Below are 27,637 nucleotides of genomic sequence, written 5' to 3'. Positions count from 1 at the left end.
AGTGCATAGGGAGCGCAGAGTGCATAGGGAGCGCAGAGTGCATAGGGAGCGCAGAGTGCATAGGGAGCGCAGAGTGCATAGGGAGCGCAGAGTGCATAGGGAGCGCAGAGTGCATAGGGAGCGCAGAGTGCATAGGGAGCGCAGAGTGCATAGGGAGCGCAGAGTGCATAGGGAGCGCAGAGTGCATAGGGAGCGCAGAGTGCATAGGGAGCGCAGAGTGCATAGGGAGCGCAGAGTGCATAGGGAGCGCAGAGTGCATAGGGAGCGCAGAGTGCATAGGGAGCGCAGAGTGCATAGGGAGCGCAGAGTGCATAGGGAGCGCAGAGTGCATAGGGAGCGCAGAGTGCATAGGGAGCGCAGAGTGCATAGGGAGCGCAGAGTGCATAGGGAGCGCAGAGTGCATAGGGAGCGCAGAGTGCATAGGGAGCGCAGAGTGCATAGGGAGCGCAGAGTGCATAGGGAGCGCAGAGTGCATAGGGAGCGCAGAGTGCATAGGGAGCGCAGAGTGCATAGGGAGCGCAGAGTGCATAGGGAGCGCAGAGTGCATAGGGAGCGCAGAGTTGTTGGACCCGGCCTCGTGGCGTGGCCCTCGCTGATCCCCATAACGACGGAGGGAACTGCTTTCCGTCCACCCAGAATTATACATGAGACTCCTACACCGGACCTGAGACAACCTCCAGACTGCGTGCCTGCACCCATGCACATGACCATCAGACTCCAGCCGGCCGCCTTCTTCCCTTTCGGCAGCCTCTGGCCGCTCCCGGCGGTAGCTAGGCGTGCGCGTCCGGCGCACCCCGACTCACCCAGGGGGGTGAACGACTCACCAAGTACCTGAAAACAAGGCTTCCATCACACCTCCGGCCCCCTCCAGAGGAGCTAAGTGTCCTCACACCTCCGAACCATCCCTGGGGGTATGTAAATGACAATGCCATTTATTTATCTGTTTTCAAAACCAACCCATAAATACAAATTTTGTCATTTACAAATGCAAATAACTAACTTTTCCAAAGGCGAAACCATTGCATTGTAAATGCTTGTTAATAACAAGTCAGATAGGAACAAAGCCCTACATTACTCCAGCAACCATCCTAGGAGTCTGAAACAAAATCTACTGTTCCTTTGCATTCAAAGGAATTGCTCTTTCAAAGACGAGTACATGGAACATGCGAATGTGCTAAGAGAAAAGCTATTAAACAGGGGTTATCCTTCAAAGCTTCTTAAACATGCTATAAAAAGAGCGTGGTGGACACCACAAGAGGAACTTTTAACAAAAAAAGAACGCAAAATTCAAACTCGCATAGTATGTGTATCAACATATTGTCCATCGTCCAATTGGCTGAAGAAAGTAATGCACCAAAACTGGCACTAACTGAAAGAACTTGACAGTTCACAGAAGTACCATTGTTTTCTTTTAAAAAAGATAAAAGCATTGCAAATCAAATTGTGCGCGCCGCATTACCAAAAACCAGAAATCCTACATTAAGGGACTATAAGAATTTACCTCCAATCATAGGCCATCATAAATGCGGAACATGTCTATGTTGTTCATCCACAATTGAAGGCTCGTTATTCCAACATGAAGGAATATCCTGGAAGCATGATTGCTTTACGAATTGCAAAACGCGGAACCTGATATATGGCATTCTTTTGTACATCGGTAAGATCAATCAAGAGGCCAGACAGCGCATTTCCCAGCATAAGTCAAGGATCAAGAGAAAAGCCCTTACAGCCCCTCTAGTCTAACATTGGATTGAGAATGTCCACAGAGAAAATGACCTAAAATGGACAGTTGTTGGACCCGGCCTCGTGGCCTGGCCCTCGCTGATCCCCATAACCCCAGAACGACGGATGGAACTGATTCCCGTCCACACAGAACTATACATGAGACTCCTACACCGGACCTCAGACGGCCTCCAGACCGCGTGCCTGCACCCGTGCACGTGACCATCAGACTCCATGTTTGGCCACCCCGGCCAGCCGGCTGCCTTCTTCCCTTTCGGCAGTCTCTGGCCGCTCCCGGCTGTAGCTAGGCGTGCGCGCCCCGACTCGCCCAGGGGGGTGAACGACTCACCAAGTACCCGAAACCAAGGCTTCCATCACATCTCCGGCCCCCTCCAGAGGAGCTGATTGTCCTCACAACTCCGAACCATCCCTGGGGGCTGGTTTCGATCGCACCTTTCGGCTTCCTAGTGAGCTGGCTCCAGGCCTTGATGAGCGTCTGGGATTCCCTGGACGCATGGACCAAAAGCATCAAAGACACAGCCGCCCAGACAATCAGGCGCCTGGCCCACGGACCTCCGGCCTCCTGCCTCTGAGGGTCCGGACATCAAGGAGCTCCTGGACTATAAGACAGCCTGCCTTCCATCTAGCTGGCAGTTGTATCTTGGACAAGAAAGCCCTGCTGATCTGATCGCGGCTGACCTTGAGGAGAACAGACTTTGACCCACTGAGCCCTGCTGACATCGTCGCGGCTCATCCTCGAAACTACGGAACTGAACCACCGAGCCCTGCTGACGCTGTCGCGGCTCCCTCTCGAAGAGTAAGACCTGAACCATCGGAGCCCTGCTGACCTCGTCGCGGCTCACTCTTGAGAACGAGAGACACTTGCTACCATCCAGAGCCCTGCGGACGCTGTCGCGGCTCCTCCTGCCTACGAGTACAACAAAGTACTCCTGACCAAGCCCTGCTGACCTCGTCGCGGCTTGAAGAACTCTGGTCCGGCTGGACCATCGACGCTACCCTCACGACCATCTGAAACCAAAGTGAGTAGGACAGCAAGTCCCATCGCCAGCCCCCCGTACCCCCCAGTTCGAGGATTGAGAACTGTGCGCAGGGTGCGTGGCATACCAGCTGGCCCCCTAAGACTGTCCCGCTTCCCCGTTCCCTTGTTACGAGACTTTTTGCGATCCCTCGATCGCTTTGTACTGCTCCTTACTTTTATCTTGATAAAGTTCCTACTTGTTAAAGATTCCCTGTGTGGTATGTCGACAGTGTGTATGATCAGTCCTCCCCGGCGGATACTCCCCTCGATAAGACTCGGCAGTAATTGTGGGAGAGGAGGTCCCGAGTGGTTAGGAGAGTCATATTGACCCCTTGGAAGACTACACCCATAGAGAGCTAAAGCAGTTCTGCAGAGAACTGAGTCTCCCGAGTACCGGACTAAGTACTAAGTAAGATTTCTAAAAAGCGCTAACCGCTTGGGTAGAGTCCGGAGCACCTCTCCCCTCGACCGAAGACGAGGGAGGGAGGCCACAGACCGAACCCGGTACACCGGCCGGTGAGAGAATCCAGAAACCGACCCGAAGCCCAGCAACCGGGAGAGATCGGTCATCGGAAGAGATGGCCGACCGAGAACGTGACCGAAGCCATGAGCTCGAACTGGCGCGCCTCAAATTGGAGGGCGAACTCAAACTTGCAGAGAAGAAGTTGGCGGTTGAGCAGTTGCGGCTCCAGGGAGAACTAGAGGAGAAGAAGCTCCAGAGAGCGCATGAAGGTCGGAAACTTCAGCTCGAGCATGAGCGCAGCCTCAAAGAACTAGAGTTAAAAGCCAGATCAGAAGCGACCGGGACTTGGAGAGCAGGTGGTCCCCAAAGAAACGAAGGTGCACATCCCCAAAGACGTCGTGAAGGAGTTTTACAAAGGGGACGACATCCAGCAGTGGTTCAAGGCCTACGAGGTTGCCATGTCCGCCCACCGGGTCCCCGAGAAGGACTGGGGGGCCGGCCTGTGGAGCCGCTTCCTCAGAGAGGGGAGAGACACCCTGCTGGACCTACCGACCGCTCACATGAACGCCTATCCCCACATGAAAGACGCTCTCCTATTCCGCTACGGCCTAACGCCAGAAATGTATCGCCAGCGGTTTAGGGAGTGCAAGAAGATTCCTGCACCACCTGGGTAGACTATGTGAACTACTACACCTGGGCCCTAGATGGGTGGATCAAGGGCAGCAATGTGACCACCTTCGAAGGCCTAGTCGACCTAGTCGCTTACGAGCACCTGCCGCCAATTGCTTTGTAGAACGAAGACAGCATCTCCTGGACAGCAAGCTCGCCAACCCCCGAAAACTAGCTGTTGAAGCCGATCGCTGGGTGGCCACCCGAGTCCAGAAGGGGCCCGGGGGAGACCCCCCACGGAACGACCAAGGATCTTCCCGCCAGCGAGGTGGGGAGGTCGAGGCAAACAGCAAGGATCCCAGTTAGGGCCCCAGCGTAGTCCCCCCAGAAACCAGGCCCCACGCTCTCCTCCCGCGACGAGAGCCGCCCCGAATGCAGGACCCCCGGGGCTCCGCCCCAGCTCCACATGCTACAAGTGTCAGCAACCCGGGCACTATGCCGGTGACCCCCGATGTCCCATGACCCCGAAATCCACTCCACCAGACAGATATCCTCAGTGGCCCTAGAAGATGAAGGGATAGAGGAACAGGGGGAGTGGGAGCCCGCAGCCATGGTCTTAGCCTCCCTGGGGAATAGCGAGATGATCCCAGGAGATTACCTGCCCGACAACACCGAAAAATATCGAAGGACAGTTAAGGTTAACGGGCGCAGCGTAGGAGCCCTCAGGGACACAGGAGCCAGCATCAAATCTGTTAGATACACGCTAGTCCCCGAGTCCATGATCATCCCCCACACCTCCTGTAGAGTGATAGCAGCTGATAATTCCGTCCGCACCTGCAGGATAGCACAGGTCCCGTTTGAGTGGGAGGGAGTTTCAGGCGATCTACGGGTGGCGGTCCGCACGGACATGCCTGTAGACTGCCTCCTGAGGAATGGCTTAGCGAGTTCCCAGTGGAAAGAGGTAGAAAGAAGGACCCATTTAGAAATGTTGGGTCTGCCCCAATGGGCCTGTGTGAGCACCCGAGCCCTGACCGCCAGAAAGTCCAATCCCGGGAACGAAGAGCCCGAGTTCCCCAGTGCAGCCCTTGATGTACCCGAGGGTAGCGAGCCCCCCACAGTCCTCGACCAGCCCCCCATCGAAGGAAGCGAATCAGACGAAGGTCCCCTCAGACCCGCCGTCGAGCCAGTCCCCACCCTAGCAGATATCCCCGAGTTGGCCCAGTGGCGCCAAGAAGGAGAACCGTCCCGAGAGGAGTTCTGCCAAGAGCAGACCTCCTGCCCTGCCCTTGAGGGGCTCCGGCAACAGGCCGCAGCCCAGGCCGCTGGAGACCAGTCCGGCTCCCATTACCTTTATTGGCAAAACGGCCTACTTTACAGTGAACAAAAGACCGCCAAACTCGGGTCAGCCCGCGTGCTGGTGGTACCCCTACGTTTCCGCGGCCTCCTCCTCAACCTGCCCCACGATGCGCCCCTGGCGGGACACCTGGGCAAAGATAAAACATTCCAACGGCTAGTAACCCATTTCTACTGGCCCCGCATGCGGGCCGATGTAGAACACCACTGTAAGTCCTGCCCCACGTGTCAGGCTAGTGGCAAAAGCGGAGGTAGGCGCAAGGCTCCCCTCCAGCCTTTTCCAGTTGTCAGTACCTCCTTCAAGAGGGTGGGGATGGACATAGTCAGACCTCTGGACACCCGGACCTCCTTAGGTCACCGGTTCATTTCGGTTCTGGTCGATCACGCCACCCGGTACCCGAAGCCATCCCCCTCCGGACCGTGACGGCCCCGGTCGTGGGCCGGGCCCTCATGGGGATCTTCTCCTGGGTGGGGTTCCCCCGGGAAGTGGTGAGCGACCGAGGCACGAACTTTATCTCCCGGTACATGAAGTCCCTTTGGCAACAGTGTGGGGTGTCGTACAGGTTCACCACCCCATACCATCCCCAGGGTAACGGCCTGGTTGAGCGGTTCAACCGCACCCTGAAAGGGATGATCATGGGTCTCGAGGAGCCCTTGCGACGCAAGTGGGACGTCCTCCTGCCCTGCCTCCTGTTCGCATATCGCGAGGTTCCCCAGAAATCCTTGGGGTTCAGCCCTTTCGAGCTGCTCTATGGGCACCCCCCCTCAACCTGGTTAGGGAAGGCTGGGAGACACCCCCCCCCCCGAGCACACCCACAGATGTGTTCTCCTATGTCCTGGCCCTCCGGAACCAGACGCGGAAGTTTCGCGAGCTGGCAGAGGCCAACCTGGAGGCCAGCCAAGAGGAGATGAAACGCTGGTACGACCAGAATGCCACTCTGGTCGAGTTTCAACCAGGCCAACAGGTTTGGGTCATGTCCCCAGTGGAACCTTGTGCCTTGCAGGACAAGTGGACTGGACCCTTTAAGGTGATAGAGCGCAAGAGCCAGGTCACCTACCTCGTTGATACGAAATCAGCCAGGAACGCCCTGAAAGTCCTACACGTGAACCGGCTCAAACCCCACTTTGAGCGTTCTGAGTTGGGATTACTCTTTGCCACCGACGACGGAGAGGAAGAAGAAACGGACCCTCTACCAGATCTCCTGTGTGCAAAGGATCAAGATGGCTCCGTAGAGGGAGTGAGTCTCTCCTCCTCCCTCACCCCCTTGCAGCGTGAAGAATGTCGCCACTTGCTGGGACAATTCTTAGACCTCTTCTCCCTCACCCCCGGCGTCACCAGTTGGTGCGTCCACGTCGTGGACACCGGGGACAGCCCTCCGGTACGACACAGAGCCTACCAAGTCCCTGACCGAGTTCGAGCCTGCATCAAGGCTGAAGTCGACAAAATGTTGGACCTAGGAGTGGTGGAAGCCTCCGACAGCCCATGGGCTAGCCCTGTGGTCCTGGTTCCGAAGGCAGCCGCACCCGGCACCGTTCCTGAGCGGAGGTTCTGCGTAGACTACCGCAGACTCAACGCAGTCACCCGAACCGACGCGCACCCCACCCCCCGAGCCGACGAACTCATTGACCGCTTAGGTTCGGCTCAGTACCTCCGTACCTTCGATCTCACCAGTGGCTACTGGCAGATCGGCCTCACGGAGAGGGCCCAAGAAAGGTCTGCTTTATCCACTCCAGATGGCCATTTCCACTTCAGAGTGATGCCCTTCAGCATGAAAAACGCCCCCGCCACCTTCAAACGACTGGTCAATTAGGTCCTGGCCGGGTTGGAAAGTTTCAGCGCAGCCTATCTCGACGACATTGCGGTGTTCAGTGCTCACTGGCCCGAGCACTTGCACCACCTCTGGGAGGTGTTGGACGCCCTGCGTCGAGCCGGGCTCACCATTAAAGCTAGCAAGCGCCAAATAGGACAAAGCTCCGTGGTATACCTTGGGCACCAGGTCGGAAGCGGCCTCGTAGCCCCCCTACAACCCAAGATAGACGCTATCACTGCCTGGGAGACGCCCAGGACCCAGACCGAGGTGCGGGCCTTCCTAGGACTCACAGGATACTACCGTAGATTCATCAAGGGGTACGGGAGTATTGTAGGCCCCCTCACAGAGTTGACAGCCAAGGCCAACCCCAAGAAGGTTAGTTGGACCCCCGCCTGTCAGAAAGCATTCGAGGAATTGAAACAGGCCATGTGCACCGTGTGAGAAGTTGGCCTGATATGTAGTGCTCACTATTCTAGTGATCACTGTGTATCATTCCAAACAACCCTTATTGATGATTGGTTGTAAGTCAACCTTATAGACCAGCTATCCTAGTAGCATGGACAAGAGCAGTCTTTAGGCTAAACTCTAGAGGGCGTGTTAAGCCAGCTGTTATACCATCACATATACCCCTTGAACACCAAGTGAAAGGACACCACACAAGTTGTTATGAAAATAAAAGGATATTTATTTATAACAAGTCTACCCTGATCTCTTTATGAGTCAGGGAGCTAAGCACACAACAAAACTCTTAAGAAAATACTTTAAGTTGCACAATTTACACAAATGCCCGAGGGGCACGGAAAACCATATACTACAAAAGTGGAATGCGAAATAACTAGCAGGTAAGTACTACTCTCAAAAACTTTAAAAAACGCTAGGCCTAGAATGCTGAACCCTTGGATTAGAAGCAGGAGGCCTAGGGACGTCGTGTGCAGAGTGGGAACTCTCACGCGTAATGCGGGACAAAGTCTATGGATACTAGTAAATGCAAAAGTTAGTGTTCTCGGGCGAACCAGACTAGGTAGGTCAAAAACGAAAGTGGATCTAGACACTTCGAGAGTTGGTCTACGCTGGAGCACCATGGTACTCGGTTTACCTAACCCAGGGGCTGCGGCTGCATAGGGTTCAAGTGTCGTCGGGTTTCTTCGTCGACGAACCAGGAGCCTGAAGTGGAAGTTGCTGGCAGGCGACCAGTGAAGATGTTCCGGGCCGATCCAAGGACTGGATCATCTGAAGAGGGTACCTGTAAGCAGAGGGGACCAAGTTCTGAATCACTAGCCAGTGATTAGATGGGCACCAGGATGGCACCGGATGAAGTCACCTCGACCAGGTGAGTGGGCGACGCTGGGCTCTGCAGTCTCTCGGACCAGGAGGCGTTGTCGGCGACCAGGATGGAGGTGCGAGCTGTCTCACGAAGGTATCTGCTGTCGGCGATGCTGGACCCAGGATTGGGGCAACAACTCTTGGCAATTGCAAGCCCACGCGGTGGACTCAAAATGGCGTCTGGAGTGGACCAGGAGGGTCCGGGGTGCTCCTCTGTTGGAGGGGAGCAAGAGCCAGTCCGGAGCAACCAGACCAGCGATGGAAGTGTCATCGTTCGTCGTCAAGAGGGCTACAAGCCAGCAGGCAAGTGGCCGGACAACGCGGTGAGCAGCAAAGAGCAGAAGGGCCCCACGCAGATCTTGTGGATGCTGGGGGGCTGGACTTCGGTGCTGGAGCTGCTCAGGGTTAGGGCTTCTCAAACCCCAGAGAACTCACTTGAGGATCCCTCGGCGGTCGTGCTGGATAAGCGTAGTGCAGTTCCGAAGATGGCCGGTCCCTCGAGGTCTCGTCACACCCACGGATCTCAGCTGGGCTGATGATGTAGGTAGAGGTCAGAGGTGCCAGGGAAGCCGGGTCTCGTCGTGCTGGTCGGTCTGATTCCGGAGGAAGGACGTGTAGCAAACCGCAGTGTTCTTAGTTGGTGCCCGCAGATGCAGGGTGACTACTCCTTAGTCACAAGGGAGAAATCTTAGGAAGAAGTCTTGAGTTCCTTTCGTAGGAAGTAGTTTCAGGATTCAAAGATGCTCTAATTTGGAAGGGTCCCCGCTCCCACCTTTATACTAAAGAAAGGGGCTGGTACGGGACTAGGTCCTGCCCATGGGTGGGACCAGGAAGGGGGGTAGTTACACCCCTCTCCCATGCCAGACTTTCCCCAGCTCAGGGGCTGGTGTGCCCCTGGAACTGGTTCAAACTGGCAGATGCACAGTGAGCACCGGGGTGCCACTTGCAGTCACCTTCCTATTCAGCCCTGCCTACCTAGGATACACAAACCCTGTCTGGGATGGTGCTAGCACCGCCCCTGACAGGAAACCCTTTGTCCAAGCTCCCCTCGCTGGAAGGACTCCCAGCTGCAGGGGGTCAGACTTGTGTCTGTGGTGGCAGCATCCATTTTGTGATGCTGAGGCTTGAGTTAACTTTAACCGGGGTTCACAGTTACATACATGTCGTGTCCCTCTAGAAGGGTGGAATGCTAACCCCGTCGCCAGAATTGGCGAGGGGTTAGTATTCCAATTCGTATGACACCTTACTCGACATGTTTTGATAAAGCGATACCAAAGATAGCAAATAACCGCGAGGATTATAATGCACTTAAGAGTATATGGTACGCGTTATCATAGAACAGCTATTAGGACTTGGTTCCGCAAGCTGCAGACGGGCTCAGCTCATGCCAGAGCACCATCTCACATAATTCCAAGCACTCTGCCTTCAGGATTGTCAAGGCCTGCCATAGGAGTGACTGATAGGAATACATGTGTCCATTTTAGGGTTAGATATAGCTATACTATATCTACAGCAAAGGGTGATTACACCACTTTGCCCCAGCTGTCGTGCAGCCAGTTGTGTCAGATTTAGATGGCCAGCCAGGGGTGGCATAATACATGCTGCAGCCCCTGGTAGGCCCTGGGTACACCTATGCCCTGAGTTACAGGGTCTGATAAGGTGGCCCAGTACCAATTGGTTAATGCACCTAAGGTACACGTGTCAATTTAGTGAGAGAACAGCAAGGCTGCGGGTCTGATTAGCAGGCCCACAGCCAGAGAAGTCGTAAACCAGTGAAGCAAAAAGCAAAAATCTGGGGTGATAATAGGATTGCAGACCCTACTCTCCTACACACCGCTCCAGTACTACAGGCCCCCGATTACTCCAGAGAGTTAGTGGTCCAGACCGACTCCTCCGAACATGGCATAGAAGCCGTGCTCTCCCAGGTGGACGACCAGGGGATTGATCATCCAGTAGCCTTTATCAGCCGGAGGCTACTACCCCAGGAGCAGAGATGGAGCACCATCGAGCGAGAGGCCTTTGCCGTAGTCTGGGCCTTAAAGAAGCTGAGGCCCTACCTGTTCGGTACCCACTTCCGGGTCCAGACCGACCACCGTCCTCTCCGGTGGCTCATGCAGATGAGAGGAGAGAACCCTAAACTGCTGCGCTGGTCCATCTCCCTCCAAGGGATGGATTTTACTGTGGAACACAGGCCTGGTGCCGACCACACCAACGCAGACGGCCTGTCCCGCTTCTTCCGCCTCAGCGAAGAGAACCCCCAAGAGGATGGGTAGTTCTCCTAGTCTTTCAGCTGGAGGGGACGCATGTTGGACCCGGCCTTGTGGCGTGGCCCTCGCTGACCCCCCCATAACCCAGAACGACGGACAGAACTAATTTCCGTCCACCCAGAACTATACACGAGACTCCTACATCGGTCCTGAAATGACCTCCAGACCGCGTGCCTGCAACCCTGCACGTGACCAGCCGATTCCATGTTTGGCCACCCCGGCCAGCCGGCCACCTTCTTCCCTTTCTGCAGCCCCTGGATGCTCCCGGCTGCAGCTAGGCGTGCACGCCCGACTCGCCCAGGGGGGTGAACGACTCGCCAAGTACCCGAAACCAAGGCTTCCATCACACCTCCAGCCCCCTCCAGAGGAGCTGGATGTCCTCACACCTCCGAACCATCCCTGGGGGCTGGTTTCAATCGCACCTTTTGGCTTCCTAGTGAGCTGGCTCCAGGCCTCGATGGGCGTCTGGGATTCCCTGGACGCATGGCTCAAAAGCATCACAGACACAGCCGCCAGACAATCAGGCGCCTGGCCCTCGGACCTCCTGCCTCTGAGGGTCCGGACATCAAAGAGCTCCTGGACTATAAGACAGCCTGCCTTCCATCTAGTCGGCAGTTGTATCTTGGACAAGAAAGCCCTGCTGATCAGATCGCGGCTGACCTTGAGGAGAACAGACTCTGACCCACCGAGCCCTGCTGACGTCGTCGCAGCTCATCCTCGAATCTACGGAACTGAACCATTGGAGCCCTGCTGACGCTGTCGCGGCTTCCTCTCGAAGAGTAAGACCTGAACCATCGCAGCCCTGCTGACCTCGTCGTGGCCCACTCTCGAGAACGAGAGACTCTTGCTACCATCCCGAGCCCTGCGGACGTTGTCGCGGCTCCACCTGACTACGAGTTCGACAAAGTACTCCTGACCAAGCCCTGCTGACCTCGTCGCGGCTTGAAGAACTCTCTGGTCCGGCTGGACCACCGGCGCTACCCTCACGACCATCTGAAACCGAAGTGAGTAGGACAGCAAGTCCCATCGCCAGCCCCCGTACCCACCAGTTCGAGGATTGAGAACTGTGCGCAGGGTGCGTGGCGTGCCAGCTGGCCCTCTAAGACTGTCCCGCTTCCCCGTTCCCTTGATACGAGACTTTCGCGATCCCTCGATCGCTGTGTATTGCTCCCTACTTTTATCTTGATAAAGTTCATACTTGATAAAGATTCACGGTGTGGTGTCCGTTCGTAAGTGTGGTGTGTCGACAGTGTATACGATCAGTCCTAACCGGCGGGGACTCCCCCTCGATAAGACTCGGCAGTAATTGTGGGAGAGGAGGTTCCGGGTGGTTAGGAGAGTCATCTTGACCCCTGGGGTCACCGCCTTCCAACAGACGCCCTGCGTCGAGCCGGGCTCACCATTAAAGCTAGCAAGTGCCAAATAGGACAAAGCTCCGTGGTCTACCTCGGGCACCAGGTCGAGAGCGGCCTCGTAGCCCCACCTCCAACCCAAGATAGACGGTATAAATGCCTGGGAGACCCCCACGACCCAGACCGAGGTGCAGGGCCTTCCTAGGACTCACAGGGTACTACCGTAGATTCATCAAGGGGTACGGGAGTATTGTAGACCCACTCACAGAGTTGACAGCTAAGACCAACCCCAAGAAGGTTAGTTGGACCCCCGCCTGTCAGAAGGCATTCGAGGAATTGAAACAGGCCATGTGCACCGCTCCAGTACTACAGGCCACTGACTACTCCAGAGTGTTCGTGGTCCAGACCGACGCCTCCGAACATGGCATCAGAGCCGTGCTCTCCCAGGTGGACGACCAGGGGATTGATCATCCAGTAGCCTTTATCAGCCGGAGGCTACTACCCCAGGAGGGTCCGGGGTGCTCCTCTGTTGGAGGGGAGCAAGGGCCAGTCTGGAGCAACCAGACCAGCGATGGAAGTGTCGTCGTTCGTCGTCAAGAGGGCTACAAGCCAGCAGGCAAGTGGCCGGACAACGCGGTGAGCAGCAAAGAGCAGAAGGGCCCCACGCAGATCTCGTGGATGCTGGGGGGCTGGACTTCGGTGCTGGAGCTGCTCAGGGTTAGGGCTTCTCAAACCGCAGAGCACTCCCTCGAGGATCCCTCGGCGGTCGTGCTGGATAAGCGTAGTGCAGTTCCGAAGATGGCCGGTCCCTCGAGGTCTCGTCACACCCACGGATCTCAGCTGGGCTGATGATGTAGGTAGAGGTCAGAGGTGCCAGGGAAGCCGGGTCTCGTCGTGCTGGTCGGTCTGATTCCGGAGGAAGGACGTGTAGCAAACCGCAGTGTTCTCAGTTGGTGCCCGCAGATGCAGGGTGACTACTCCTTAGTCACAAGGGAGAAATCTTAGGAAGAAGTCTTGAGTTCCCCGCTCCCACCTTTATACTAAAGAAAGGGGCTGGTACGGGACTAGGTCCTGCCCATGGGTGGGACCAGGAAGGGGGGTGGTTACACCCCTCTCCCATGCCAGACTTTCCCCAGCTCAGGGGCTGGTGTGCCCCTGGAACTGGTTCAAACTGGCAGATGCACAGTGAGCACCGGGGTGCCACTGGCAGTCACCTTCCTATTCAGCCCTGCCTACCTAGGATACACAAAACCCTGTCTGGAGTGGTGCAAGCACCGCCCCTGACAGGAAACCCTTTGAAAGGTTCTTGAATTGTTAGTGCTTCTAATTCGCTCACTCTTCTTAATGAGGTGATAGCAACCAAGAATGCAACCTTCCACGTTAAGAATTGTATTTCGCATGAATGTAGAGGTTCGAAAGGAGGTCCCATGCGTCTGGTAAGCACTATATTTAGATTCCAGACTGGGGAAGGGGGGTGCCTGGAGGAATCACCCTTTTTAAACCCTCCATGAAGGCTTTGATTGCTGGTACTCTAAACAGTGAAAGGTGTTGCCTATTTTGAAGGTATGCTGCTATAGCAGTGAGGTGTAGTGGTATTGAAGGCGTATGCTAAGTTACATCTTTGTAGATGCAGCAGGTAACATATAATGTTTTGTATTGAAGCGTCTAAGGGGTTGATTTGATTACTGTTGCAGTAAAGAACAAATCTCTTCCATTTAGCTGCATAGCACGCTCGTGTGGTTGGTTTTCTTGCATCCCTAATGATGTTCATGCAATCTGGGGGCAAGTTAAGGTATCCAAACTCAAAGACCTCAGGAGCCAGATCACTAGGTTCATTTGTTTGGGATCTGGGTGTCTGATTTCTCCATGGTTCTGACTTAGAAGATGAGGTGCAAGGCACAGTCTTTGATGAGGAACTACTGAGAGTTCTAGGAACGTTGTGTACCACGATTGTCTCGCCCATGTGGGAGCAACTAGGATTAGTGTGAGGGAGTGTTGCCGCAGTTTGTGTGCCACCAGCGGGATCAGCGGTGCTGGGGGAAAAGCGTACGCAAATCTGCCTGACCAGTTCATCCATATCGCATTGCCCTGTGACAAGGGATGTGGGAACCTGGCGGCAAAGTACTGGTATTTCGAATTTTCTTTTGTGGCGAACAGGTCTATTTCTGGGTGACCCCACTCCTCAAAGAATGGCTGGAGAACCTGGGGGTGAATCTCCCATTTGTGTAGTTGTTGGCTGTGCCTGCTGAGCAGGTCTGCAACCTGATTGTCCTTCCCTGGAAGGTGTTCTGCTAGGAGAAAAATGTTTTTAGGAATCGCCCACTTCCATATGCTTTGTGCCAGATGGGACAGCTGTAGAGAGTGCGTTCCTTCCTGTTTCTGGATTTAGTACTTCGCGGTCATGTTTTCCGTCCGGATCAACACCGTCTTGCTGTACAAGTATTTCTGAAATGCTTTTAGGGCTAGGAATATTGCTAGCAATTCCAGTTAGTTGATATGCAGCTTTATCGGTTTGTTTGTCCAGAGCCCTTGTACTGTGTATTGAAGGAGTTGGGCTCCCCAGCCTGTCAGTGATGCGTCCGCTGTTAGTACTAGTTGTGGAACCGGTTCTTGGAACAGTCGCCCCTTGGAAAGGTTTTGTGGGTTCCACCACTGCAGAGAGTTGTGAGTGCGACTGTTTACCAACACTAGGTCTTTTAGTTGTCCTTGAGCCTGGTTCCATTGCCGTGCTAGGCATTCCTGTAATGGGCGCATTTGAAGTCTGGCATGGGGGACAATGAATATGCAGGAGGCCATCATGAAGACTTGAGCTGGCAGAAATTGTTTTGGCCAGAATTTGCGAATGAGTGTCTGCATACTGGCTATCCTTGCTGAGTTTGGATATGCCTTTGCCACCGAGGTGTCTATAGTGGCTCCCAGGTACTGCTGTTTGTGGGACGGTTGCAGATGTGATTTTGCGTAGTTGATTGAAAAGCCTAGGCTGTGTCGCAACTGGATTGTTTGAGACGCGTGTGCTGCGCACTGTTGGAACGATTTTGCCTGTATCAGCCAATCGTCCAGATAAGGGTACACATGGACGTGGTGCTTTCTGAGATGTGCTGCTACTGTCGCTAAGCATTTTGTGAACACTCTTGGAGCCTGCTAACCCCGAAGGGCAAAACCTTGTATTGGTAGTGTTGACCTTCTATTGTGAACCTGAGGTATTTTCTGTGGGCTGGATGGATGGGTATGTGAAAATACGCATCTTTGAGGTCTAGTGTTGCTAGGAAATCTCCTTGTTGTAGCAACAGGAGCACTTGTTGTAGTGTGATCATATGAAAGTGCTCAGATAGTATGTATTGATTTAGGGGTCTGAGGTCCAATATTGGTCTGAGGGAACCATCCTTCTTGGGAATTAGGAAGTATAGGGAGTACACTCCTGTCCCTTGCTATTGGAAAGGGACCTGCTCTGTGGCCCCCTTTTCTAGCATGCAGTTCACCTCTTGTTGTAGCAGGGTGATGTGTTCCCTGGACATTGGACGATGTCTGGGTGGTATGTTTGGTGGTGTGGAAGTCCGTTCTAGGCAATAGCCAGACTGGATAATTTCTCTCACCCACCTGTCTGTGGTAATTGCGTTCCAGACAGGCAGGAACTGTTTGAGTCTGCCTCCGACCGGTGTTAGGTGGTCTGGAGGTAGCGTAATGAAGTCACTGTTTTGGGGCCGTGGAGGCTCTGGTGTTATTGCCTCCACGTCCTCTTCCCTTATTGTCGTTTCCCCTGTAACCTCCTCTGTTTTTATTCTTGTTGAAGGAACCTTATGTGTTACTTTTGTATGAGAGAGATGTGTGTGAGGTATTTCCTCGTGTAGTTGCTCTGTATGAGGAGCGACGAAAGGAGCCTCTATGTTGCTGAAATTGCAATTCCCCCATTAATTTTGCGGTCTCTGTGTCCTTTTTCATTTTATCCAAAATGGTGTCAACAGCAGGGCCAAATAGAAAATCCTGATTGACAGGCTGGTTAAGAGTGGTGGACTGCACCTCATTTTTAAAACCAGAAATACGCAGCCATGCATGTCTGCGTAGTAGGACGCTAGTGTTGATTGACCTAGCTGCAGTGTCTGCTGCGTCAAGAGCGCATTTGATGGAGGTGTTTGTTATGCATTTTCCCTCTTGTATAAGATCCTCGGCTTGTGCTTTGAAAGGCTCAGGTAGGTGTTGCATTAGGCTTTCTAGCTGATCGTAATGCGCCCTGTCGTAACGAGCCAGTAGGGCTTGTGTATTAGCAATCCTCCATGAATTGGAGGCTTGTGCTGCTCCCCTCCGGGCAGCAAATCGCGCTCTACAAGTTCACATCTATTCTATTCTATTGCCTGATGCCTCTAGTATTTTTGACTCCTTGTCGGGGGGAGGTGCTTCCCCAGTCGCCTGGGAGTTGACTCTTTTCCGTGCGTTGGCCACTACAAGGGAGTCTAGTGGTAACTGCCCTCTGATGCAAGTAGGGTCTGTAGGGGCTGCCCTATACTTTTTTCTATCCTGGGGTTGATTACCTGTGCCCTGGCTGTATCCTTAAATATGTCAGGTGCATGTCTCAGGACTCCCTTTACCATGGGAAGTGTTTTGACACTTTTTTCTGATGTAGGGAAGGTGTCAAACAAGAAGTCTTCCTCAACAGGGTCGTTATGCATATCTGCATTGTGGAATTGTGCTGCCCTGTCTATGAGTTGATTAAAAACTACGGTGTCATCAGTAGGTGACGGCTTAGTAGGATAAGAGGGTATATCAGGGACGGGATGGGTGTTGTAAGGGTCTGTTGGCTCCTCCCATGGTTCCTCTTGTGGTTCAGGATCTTGTGGGAAATCATATTGAGGCTGTGGCTCATCCCCCATGTTACCTTCATTGTCCCCGTGGTGAGATGGAGAATAAGGAGAGCAGGGAATAAAAAGGTGTAGTAGGCATGATAGGCTGAAAAGGAATGAAGGGTCTAGAGGGAGAAGTCCCAAAGTCCTTTTTCTTTAATGGAATAGGGGACGGAGGTTTAAAGTCCAAAGGCCTCTTTTTTCTATGCAGGATGGTAACTTTACCAGTCTCTGGATTAATGTATATCTTTGCCTGGTCGTCAGAGGGATCTGGGTGGAAGAGTTCTTCCTCTACAGTCCTGGGTTGAGTGTTAGACTTTGGTTTTTCGACGACTTTTGGCTTAGTAACAGATTTTTCCGGCTCTGGGCCTTTTTTCGGGTTGACCGGAACTTTCGGTTCGACGAGTTTCTTGTGCTCCGTAGGTTTTTTTGGGAGGAGTGGTCTTTTCCGAGTCAATGGTATTTTTTGGATCGACTGGTGTTTTTGGAGCCTGTGTCTTCGGGTCGACAGGTTTTTCCGGCCTCGGCGCGGGTTTCGGTACTGCACCTTTTGCCGGGTCGACGGATTTTGGAACAGTAGGCTTGTTCGGGTCGGCGACCTTTTTTGGTTCGGCGCCCTTTTTGGTTGTGTGCCTTTGTTCGGTTCGACAACCTCTCTTGGGTCGACAATTTTCGGCTGGTCGGCCTTCTTGGGGTCGACAGTCTTTTTTAGCTCGACGCTCTTTGTCTGTACGGCCTTTTTCGGATCGACACCCTTCGGGTCGACGACCTTCTTTGGCTCTGGGACCTTCTTTGGGACGATGGTACTGGGCCCTGGGGTCTCAGAAGGTTTCGGTTTCGATTTCGGAGCAGAGCCGGATGGCGGGGCTTGTGGAACTTTATGATCTTGGCTAAGGCCCTTTTGGTGATGCCTTGACCGGAGCCTTTGATAACGGGGTAGTTGGGGGCAGGGTACTCACGATTTGCCCCGGTGGGATGTCGTCATCGGAGTCCAAGCAGTCCTCGACAGTGACGATTTCTAGGTCAGAGTCTGGAGCTTCCTGTAGATCCTGGTCATCATTGAAAATGTTGTCCGGTTCCGGTGCCTGTCGCTGCATTTCTTGCCTAGCGGCCCGTCTGTTTCGAATAGTTTTCTTCGATCGAAACTGGGCGCGGGCCTGACAGGTTTCTTCCTTATGGTCTGGGGAAAGGCACTTGTTGCATACTGAGTGCTTATTAGTATGTGGGAACTTAGAGTGGCGTTGTGGGCACCTTTTAAACTGGCTTATTTCCATCGACGGTCGACTCCCGTGGCGTCGAATAGGCCCAACGGCCCGCGTAGACTACCGATTCGAGATGGAAGGCTGGATCGAGTAGAGAGGTACCGAGAGAAACAATACCGTCGAATCGAAGGCCTTTTGGCCTTTAGAAAAGTTTTGTTTTTGATTTCAAAGTTGGAGTATAGGAGTTAGCATCCGAACCCAATAGTGGACCCAATGGCAGAAAAAAACAATCCGAGGATGGAGAAGATGCCCATGCGCATTTTAGCCCAAGGGAGGAGTCACCTATCTTGTGATACTTCGAAGACTCTTCCAAGACAGCAAAGTGCAATCATCCGGACCCAACACTAGGCGGCGATCTATGCACAAGATATGAATTCAGAAGCCCACATGCCTCGAACAGTTCTGTTTTCCAAGTTCATGGTTATGGGCATTACTTCAGAACCCATAAAAAGTAGATAACACATTAAGCATAGACAGCATACAAAAAAAAGAACTGTTGAGAGCATCGGCAAAAGGGATTTGGGTAAGCTGTGTTGGAAGTGTATATAGTACAGACTAGCACAGGCAGAGGGGAAAACTTTAATTGAAGCTGTTTATTTTAGTCAGTAGGAGTCAGAATTCACAAAAGCTGAGAACTGGAAAGAGCATAGACATAAGGATATGTGTAATAAGTGCCAAATTGAGCAGCAGCGCCATGCACTTTTACTTTATTTCAAAAGTTAGGATCAAAATTAAAGAAAGATTTTGAACCATCCATCCTGAAAGACATCCAGTTGAAGTATAACTGAGTGACAGTCAATCAGGATGGTAGAGCAACAAATGAAACTGGCAGGGCAATGGAATCACCACAGGACGGAGGTATTCACTCGGTCTGCTGTGCAATTTGCCTTAAGCTCAGTCTTCTGTTGTGTAACATTTAAATGCTATGCTCTCCTGTTCGTCATGGCTGATGATATGCAGGACATTTTATCAAAATCCCTAGGTAGGAGAAGAGACATGAAGCTATTTTTTACTTTCCTGTGACATAGTGTCGATCTCTTGCTCGTCTCTTAATACCAGCACTAGACTCTTATTTAGTGCGGAGGTGTGTGTAAAGTCAAAGGGTGAGAATGTAATAAGGACAGCTACTAGTGAATATTTTGTGACCCACTAGATCAAGGGTAGTAAGGGCAGCCGAATCAAAGAGCAATTGGGGCACAATCGTGCCACAGCAGGAGATACCTTTGTCAATGGGGAAAAAAATCTGGACAATGGCTGCACTACAAAAAAATAAAAATAAAAATAGCCCTTGTTGCCCTTAACTGACATATAGGATAGACAGCAGCCAGTGCACACAGGAGGATATCATATGACTAATAACAGTGCAAAACTGAAAGGTGTCTTATTCTATGCAACTCAATTCTAAAATTGAATACAAAAAAATTGTATTACCTTCTGGGTGATGGCCTACAGCAATCAGAAGAGAAGGATTGTTGAATTAAACCTCGCTACTAAGAGGAAACGGTATGCTTACAAACAGAAAACAAAGTGTGTGTAATATTATATATATATATATACATATATATACATATATGTCATGTGATCAAGTCCCCGAGGCAGGGCCGAAACGCGTCATGGCTGCCAGCGTTTGTTTGTTGTTTACTATGTTTATACTATGTAAATAAACCAAGAGGCATTTGAAATCTGCTTAGTGGTCTGTGCGCATCATGCGAAGGAAAAGCAGATATATATATATATGGTTTTTTTGTTTGCTTTTTTTTTTTTTTTTTTTTAATTTTTTTTAATCGGAAGTTTCAGAATTACTCCAGACAATGGAAAAAATGGTTAAGAGATAAGGTGCAACTGAAAATTGCGCATATCTCTCAACAGCAAACTTGGACTCCTCTTTCGAAACGTAGCTAAATTAGTGAGCCTGTTATTGTATTGTTTCAGCATACTTCTTTTCAACACTGGAATAGATGTTTAAAATTCTATGCTAGTGAACGTATGTGCTAGGCCCCATTCACCTCCAAGCTTCATGCAGATGAAGACTTTTTTTTTATTGTAATACCAAGGCAATCTTTTCCCTTCGCTATTCAAGCCGGTAGTTGGCGAATAATGTAAACAGCTCAAGGATTTGAGCTCATTATTTAAGAACTAGATAAACTTACGGAGCTTCTCCATGATTTCCTCATCTGTCATCTTAGCCTTCTTCTTTTGTTTGTCAGCATTCTTTGAAGAGTTGTCAGTATGTGCATCGCCAGCAGGAGCAGGAATGGGGTCAATAACAGACCGTGTGTACACCTGCGTGGAACAGAAAGTAAATTGTTGGAAAGTAATGAGTAAAGCTGAACAGGCGAAGGAAGAAAGTAAAATGAGAACAAATAATAGAGGTTAGGTCATTTAAAAAAGTGCTAATGGGGGAAAGGAGGTAGCATAATAAAGTAAAAAGTTATTACATGCAGTCCTAGTTCTCCATCGTGGGTATTTGGGCAAAACCCCAAACAGAATAAAATTTCTATGCATGAGTAGGATGTACAAAACACGTTTTAAACATTTTTTTTAAAACTCCATTCAAGTTAAAAAAACATGTCTATAAGAGGCACTTATGTTTATTTGTTTGCCAACTGGCCAACACGATTGTTGGACTTGGCCCTTTTTGCAGGTTCACCCCTAAACTTTTTGCATTTCTCCCAGCCTTTTTCTCTGTGTAGTGTTAGTAGTTTAAGGCTGCTGGGCACTTTAGCTCTGTGGTCCAGTGTAAAGTGCGTGAGCTCTCCGTTACATTTAGTGGGAGTGACAGTGGGGGGCGTGGCTTGACACCGATGTAGTCGGTTGGGAACCTCGGAGCTCTGCCGTGGCTGCCATTTAAAGCAAGTAATCCTGATGAAATACTGAGGCCCCCGGCACCGTAAGATTAAGCGGAACACTGGGTGCCTCTCTCTGAGAGGTTTCGGAGTGCAGAAGGGCCGCACCTCAGGGAAATTGCTGTTTCTTTTATCCGAGGCTGCCCGCGGCGGAAATGTACAAAATGGCGGCCGTGATCACAACCTTGGCCCCAGGAGAAGATAACACCTCCTCAGCAGCTCTCTTCCTAGAGGCCACAGTAGACCCAGAGGCAATACTGCCACCTCAGACACTGGATTGTCCTGGTCCTTGAGCTCTGCAGCCACAGAACTAAGCAGCCCTCTCTGTCCCTGAGGGTCTTTTGAGGGAAGGTCCTACATATCTTGCAGTACTTAACTTGATGGTCTGGATACAGGCAGTAGATGCATTTCTTGTGGGGATCTTCTGAGAAAAGCCAGAGCTTACCACAACATTCCCAAGGCTGAATAATGATTTCTTTGAGAAAGACATCCTAAAACCAAGAAATCCTGAAAAAATTTAAAAGAACTGAGCAGAGCTCCGGTAGACTCCCTTCACACGACGTGCGGTAGAAAATCTGAGAGCCTGAGCCTCTGGGGAGAACATTCTGGTGGGTGATGTCACCTGATTGGCTGCAGTTTGGACTATACAAAATGACTAATATAGTCGAGTGTGGAAGTTTTTGCTCTTGTAGCTTGGGCTACTTTACCTTCTGGTTGGTTATAACCAAGTTTTTCTAAGGATATTATTGCATATTATTGCTTTTTATATACCGTGAGACTCCCACTCCGACGATGGGGAATGATTCAGGCATGTAAATCTATGAAAGACACCCTAATACTGGAGAATCCCATTTTTTAACAGTCTAAGTACACTTGACCAAAAATGTCAGTGCATTAATTCCTGGAACACTGCCTCTCACATGCTGTTGATCCTGAAGTTCTTTTGAAGGTAAGTGACAGAAGAGGGGTTTCCTAAGGCTAGGAAAAGTGAAACAAGATGCCTTCCACTAACACTTCCTGTAAACCGTAATGGCAGCCATTTGCACAAAGTAGAACATAACTGAAAGCAGGATTTGGCCAAATAAAAGCAAGGCAATACACTTTAAGCGAGTTCACCTTTTTCAGTAAGCACCAGATGCAGAGTGTCTTTTACTTGCAGGCACATTAATATGTAGCAGAATAATGTTCTGTCACTCAGCATTTTCACACAATCATCTGGCATATTTAAGTGGTTGTTCAGCAGGTATTCCAGGGCCACGAGGGCAAGCTTATCAATGGTAGGCTGGTGTGAAGGTTTTTGCCAAACATCTGGTGAGGTTTGGCCAGCATGACAGCCCGCACTGTAGCTGCACAGGCAGGCGATGCAGGTCATGATACAATCAAAGACTTCACCAGTCTGCAGAAATGTGATCACTGGTGTCCAAGCTTCTTAATCACCCTTGGAAAGAGGATCCGCAGGAAAAGCGTGAACTAGATGCTTTCGCCATGAATCAGGTCAGAAGAAATCGGTCTCTGGAAGCCATGGTTGCTAAATCTCTGCATTGGACATATTCTGTCGTGGCAGGCAATGCCACATGTGGAGCTCTTCAAGATTCCATTAAAACAGGACGTCTTCTTTGAGTATCCATTCTTGGTCAGTTGTGTGCCTTTCAAACCTGTAGGTCTGCGATATGGACCATTTATTTATTTTATTTATTTATTTTTTTCAATTTGTAGGGCGCAACAGCTACCCAAAAAGGGTTTCCCGGCGCCTAGACACAGCTAGTAATGAGGGCGGAAAATGGCTGTTGAGTGTTATTGTTCAAACAGCCAGGTCTTCACAAGCTTTCTGAAACGGACGTAATTTTCTTCCTTACGGATGCAGGGGGGGGAGCGTGTTCCAAAGGGAGGGTCCCAGATGGGCAAAGGATCTGCCACCTGTTCTCGCCAGTTTAAATCTCGGTACGCAGAAATAGACTGCCGTCTGCGACCGAAGGTTTCTCTTGGGAGTATAGAGGTTGGCGAGGGTTTGAAGATATTTGGGCGCTGTACCTGCTTTAACTCTGAACATATAGCTCAGGGTCTTAAAGCGGATTCTGTTTTCGATCCTGAGCCAATGAAGATTCCGGCGATGGTTCGAGACTCCGGAGTTCTTGGGGATATTGCAGAGTAATCGAACCGCTGCGTTTTGCACCACCTGCAGTCGGCCGATTACAGATTTGTTAGCGCCCAAGTACAGAATGTTGCCGTAGTCAAGCCTTGATGTAATGAGGGCATTGACTACGGTCTTTTGCGTTGACACAGGCAGCATCCAGAGGATCTTCTCAACCATTTAACTATGGTGAGGCATAGGCCGGTTAATTTACTGGCCTGTTTGTTCATGGATAAGGAATTATCCAGAATAAAGCCCAAGTTTCGAGCTTGGGTCACCGGGGTAGGAAAGGTGCCCATCTGGTCAGGCCAGTGTACGGGATTCCAGAGATCTTGATCTTTTCCCAACACCAGTATTTCCGTCTTGTCGCCGTTTAGTTTTAGCTGGTTTTTTGTCATTCAGTTCAGGATTTTTGAGAGTCCTTCTTTGAGTAACAAAGGGGAGTGAGGACAAGATTCGGATAGGGAAAAGATGATTTGGGAGTCGTTGGCGTAGTTCATAAGAGTAAGACCCGATTGTTCAACGAGGTCGACCAGGGGTTTGAGATATATATTAAAGAACAGCGGGCTTAGAATGGACCCCTGGGGCACTCCGTGCGATGCAGGCAGAGTGTCCGAGACGGCTCGTGAAGATGCAATCTGGAAAGTTCTGCTTGTCAGGAAGGACCGGATCCAATCCAGTGCCTTTCCTCGTACACCATTTTTATGCAGCTCTTTGACGAGAGTTTCATGGGAGATGGTGTCGAACGCCGCGCTCAGGTCCAATAGCACGAGTGCGACCGTCTGACCTTGGTCCAGCAGCTTTCTGATGTGTTCAGTGACTCCAAGCAGGGCGGTCTCTGTAGAGAAACCCGCCCTGAAACCAGATTGCGATGGATGAAGTAGAGAATTTTCTTCTGCGAAAGTAGCTAGAGCAGAATGTACGTGTCTCTCCAGACATTTAGAGAAAGCCGGGAGCAGGGATATGGGTCTGTAATTGGCCAATATTTCCGTGGTTTGCCGTCGGCTTTTTCAAGAGGGGTGTAACCATGGCATGTTTCCATAAGGCTGGAACAGTGGCAAGATCAAGGGAGGAGTTCAGAAGATTTGCAATGATCTCTAATGAGTTTCGTCCAGTTTTTTGATAATTTTGATAGGAATGGGGTCCCTGGGAGAGCCGGATTTGATGGTTTTAAGAATTACATTCAGTTTGTCTACTGAAAGGGCAGGCCAGGATTCCAGTAGGTTTTCACCAATGAAAGTGGGTGTTAAGTCAGAGGGAGAGGATGGTTCTGTATTTTTTGCCTTGATATCGAAGATGATTTTATCAATTTTCTCAGTAAAAAAGCATGCTAATGCCTGACATTGCTGCGTGTTTAATGGGGGTGCAGCAGCTGTAGTGTGTGCACCAGCCAGTTCTTTAACTTTATTAAAAAGGGTTTTTGGCATATTTGTTGCTTCCACGATAGTTTTTGAGACAAAAGCAGCTCTTGCTTTTGCACAGGTCGTGTGATAAAGATTCCTGGCTTCCTGGTAGCTTCTTTTTGCATCGGGGGCGTAGTTTTTACGCCATTTGCGTTCTAGCGCTTTGCATTTGGATTTTTCAATCTTTAGGCTATCATTGAACCATGGAGCCGGAGGGCGATGTCTACTCCCTTTGGTGCGAGTAGGGGGCAGACATTTGTTAGCTGCATCGCTAAGCCAGTTATGTGCTTCGGTTGCTAGCCAATCCATGTTGGAGCTATGGCTTGGTGGATTTTGTTGTAAAGCCGAATTTAGCAGTTCTAAGTCCACTAGCTTCCAGTTTTTTCTGTATGAGCCGTCAGCATCATGTTGCAAGCTGGGGGATGGCGGAAGAGTAATGCTGAAATTAATAAGATGGTGGTCAGACCAGCGAGTAGGCAAGGTAACTTGCTGGGCACCAATGCCAGACCGAGTGAGCTTCCCTCAAAGGAACTCTAGTTCTGCTTCTCCCTGGCTTGTTGAAGTAATAAACCGGTATAGCATTGCCCAACTGAAGAATGATGTAGGTCGATGACATTAATGGAATGAAATACTTTAGGGCCAGGTGAACTGTGCCACGCTACATCATGCTGATGTGACATTTCTGTCCTAAAAAGGAACCACTTACCATGAACTGAGCGGACGATTGTTTGTGCCCCATATCCTACCATCAAGGCATCCGTCACAATGCTTTGCATTAGTGGGGGGCTTATAAAAAAAACTCCCTGAAGCATGCTCTTCCTCTTGCTCCAGCATGCCATACAAAATGCAGCAGTCATTCAGCTTAAACATTTCTTGAAAACAGCCCATCATTTGGGACCATTAGTCTACCAGATCCCCTTAAAAGGACAACACATTTCAGAGATGAAACAAAAAGCAAATTATTGTTGTTGGTGCCCAACAGGATCGTGCCACAGAATTATTAGACAGGATAGCCACTTCATTTTTAATTTGTCCACAAACCTAAATGGGCCTAATAAGGATTAAATTAAATTGGTTAAGTACTGACAGATTGAATTACTAATTACTTCCAGATAGGGCTTTCGTAAGCAGATGAAGTAAGTTCTCCACATGTATAAAATGTATTGAAGCCTATAACATCAAAAGCATTAAACACCATGTTTGAAAAAGGATGCGAGTTATTACAAGAGCAATGAAGCCAACTTTCTAAAAGGGCAACAAACAAGATTGGGACACCATGGTAAATTACATGATAATGGCTACCTGTTTTTCAACGGTCAATAAATGGCTGTTTACACTGCTATATATGTGAATTATTTACATGACAACATATACAAGTCCATCAATTTGAGAGACACATAATGAGGTTCCATACAATTAAATATATGTTTTGACCACCTAGGGGAAACAGTGGAGCCAAATAGTTTTCCTTCATTTTAGTGGCTATCATTACACTTATACATACACTCTGCACAGTAGTGTTGATAAGGTTATATCAGGTAGAGACCAAGATCCTAAACACCTTGACTGTTGCTCATAGAAACAGTCTCTAAGCAATTACTCGTCCTTGGATCACTAGCCTTTAAACTGCCATCAGGCCTATGCCTGACCTATTGGCCTTCATTTGGGATTAAAAAAAATATTTATTAATTCTTCTATATTTATGTTAAATTCAAACTGTCTCAATGACGCACTCGCGTCAAACAATACACTTTGTCAATGATACAGGAGTTAAAGATTGTTGTGGTAACCACAAAGAAACTACTCTTCTCAGAATGGCCAGCATGTGAATGCTATTACAGCCATGCGTCAAAATTTCAGATTAGCCCTTTTACATTTTCAATAACTTATCACTATCCACTTAACACCTTCACTCCAAACAAAGCTATTCTACTGATATGTCAAACAGTTTTTCGGATGAACATAATTCAGTCCCTACAAATTCATATAGCAAGTTGAAACTATCCACGCAAACTCGTGTCTGAACCTTATCATACATGCATTCCTTGCTCCCTCAGACCTCACTAAATTAGCATTCAGCCCTTTTATTGCTTTCAACACGACTGTCAGTTCTCATGGACTGAGTCAGTAACGATGTGAAGAGCTTAGGTGCAATGCCACTCAGTGGTAGGAAAGTCCAGTATGATCTTCAAAAATATTTGAGTTGATCGAAACAGTACACAACCATACCCTATCCACTTTAAGAACCATCCTCAACCCCCCACCCCGTCTGCCCAATGTTGCACAGAGCACAGAAACTTGGGTAAGCAAATGTGCCCAAAATTGGCATTCAAAGGAACTTTCTTGTTCTGGTACAATCTGACTACAACCAGAAGGTTTGCTGTAATGTACCTGTTTGAATGTCTATTTGATAGTTGGTTACGGTTAAGTAGTGGAAGCTGCACTTCACAAATGATTTCAACATCTTTAAAGTTAAGTAATACTTCTGATGGAGAAATATGTTCCATGCAGGCATCTTGTGAAAGGTGCAATTTATATTATTTGCATACAGCCGAGGGCTTACTGGAAGCATAAATTGGGGTGTTGAAATATTTGCCTCCATAAGGCACGTGCAAACAGAAGCACTGGCAGGTCTCCAGGTGACCTCATTTGGTCAAGATCGGCGAGGAATCCATAATACCATCCTCCCACCCGCTAATCATTCCTCAAACGTGCTTTTAATGAAGAAGCAAAAAAAAATCCTGATGAGCTGGAGGTGGCAAGATCCCAGAAAAATGAAAACTGAAAATAAACAGGGGGCGGAAGGGGGCCACAGAGAGATTAAGTGAACTGGGAGGAAAGCTGTGCGCTGAAGGTGAACACGAACTACACACATGATGTGAGAAGTCAGACTGGTATATGATGGCCACTATTCTAGTGGCCACCTTGCACCAGTCCAAACAACCTTAATTGATGGTAGGTTGTAAAGTCAACCTTATAGAAAGCTATCCTAGTGGTAGGTGTGGAGAACAGCCTTCAGGCTAAGACTTAGAGGTGAGTTAAGCAAGTTGTTTTACCAATTATAATCTCTTGAATAATCAAATGAAAGCACACCACACAAGGTATATATCAAATATATATATATGTATTTAATCTAAACACAAACCCTCTGGTCTCTTTATGAGGTGAGAGGTAAAAGTACAATACAAGGAACTTATCGTATTAGCAAACGATAAGTTGCA

At 50.1% G+C, this 27,637-nt stretch overlaps 1 protein-coding gene across 3 annotated transcripts in view; it reads right to left on the bottom strand.

Moving 5' to 3' along the window:
* The window catches only part of PAK2 (p21 (RAC1) activated kinase 2), a 1,025,622-nt gene that overhangs the window by 472,769 nt on the left and 525,216 nt on the right, over positions 1-27,637 (bottom strand). For all 3 annotated transcript variants that reach the window (XM_086943970.1, XM_086943969.1, XM_086943968.1), the window contains exon 7: positions 20,187-20,319. In XM_086943970.1, coding sequence (XP_086800096.1) covers positions 20,187-20,319 — 133 coding nt within the window. The remainder of the gene's footprint in view (positions 1-20,186; positions 20,320-27,637) is intronic.

This window comes from Lissotriton vulgaris, chromosome 11 (genome assembly GCF_964263255.1).
Source record: "Lissotriton vulgaris chromosome 11, aLisVul1.2, whole genome shotgun sequence".
Taxonomy (NCBI): Eukaryota; Metazoa; Chordata; class Amphibia; order Caudata; family Salamandridae; genus Lissotriton; species Lissotriton vulgaris.
The sequence above is the reverse complement of the archived record's forward strand: the minus strand, read 5'-3'. Positions and strand labels throughout refer to the sequence as shown.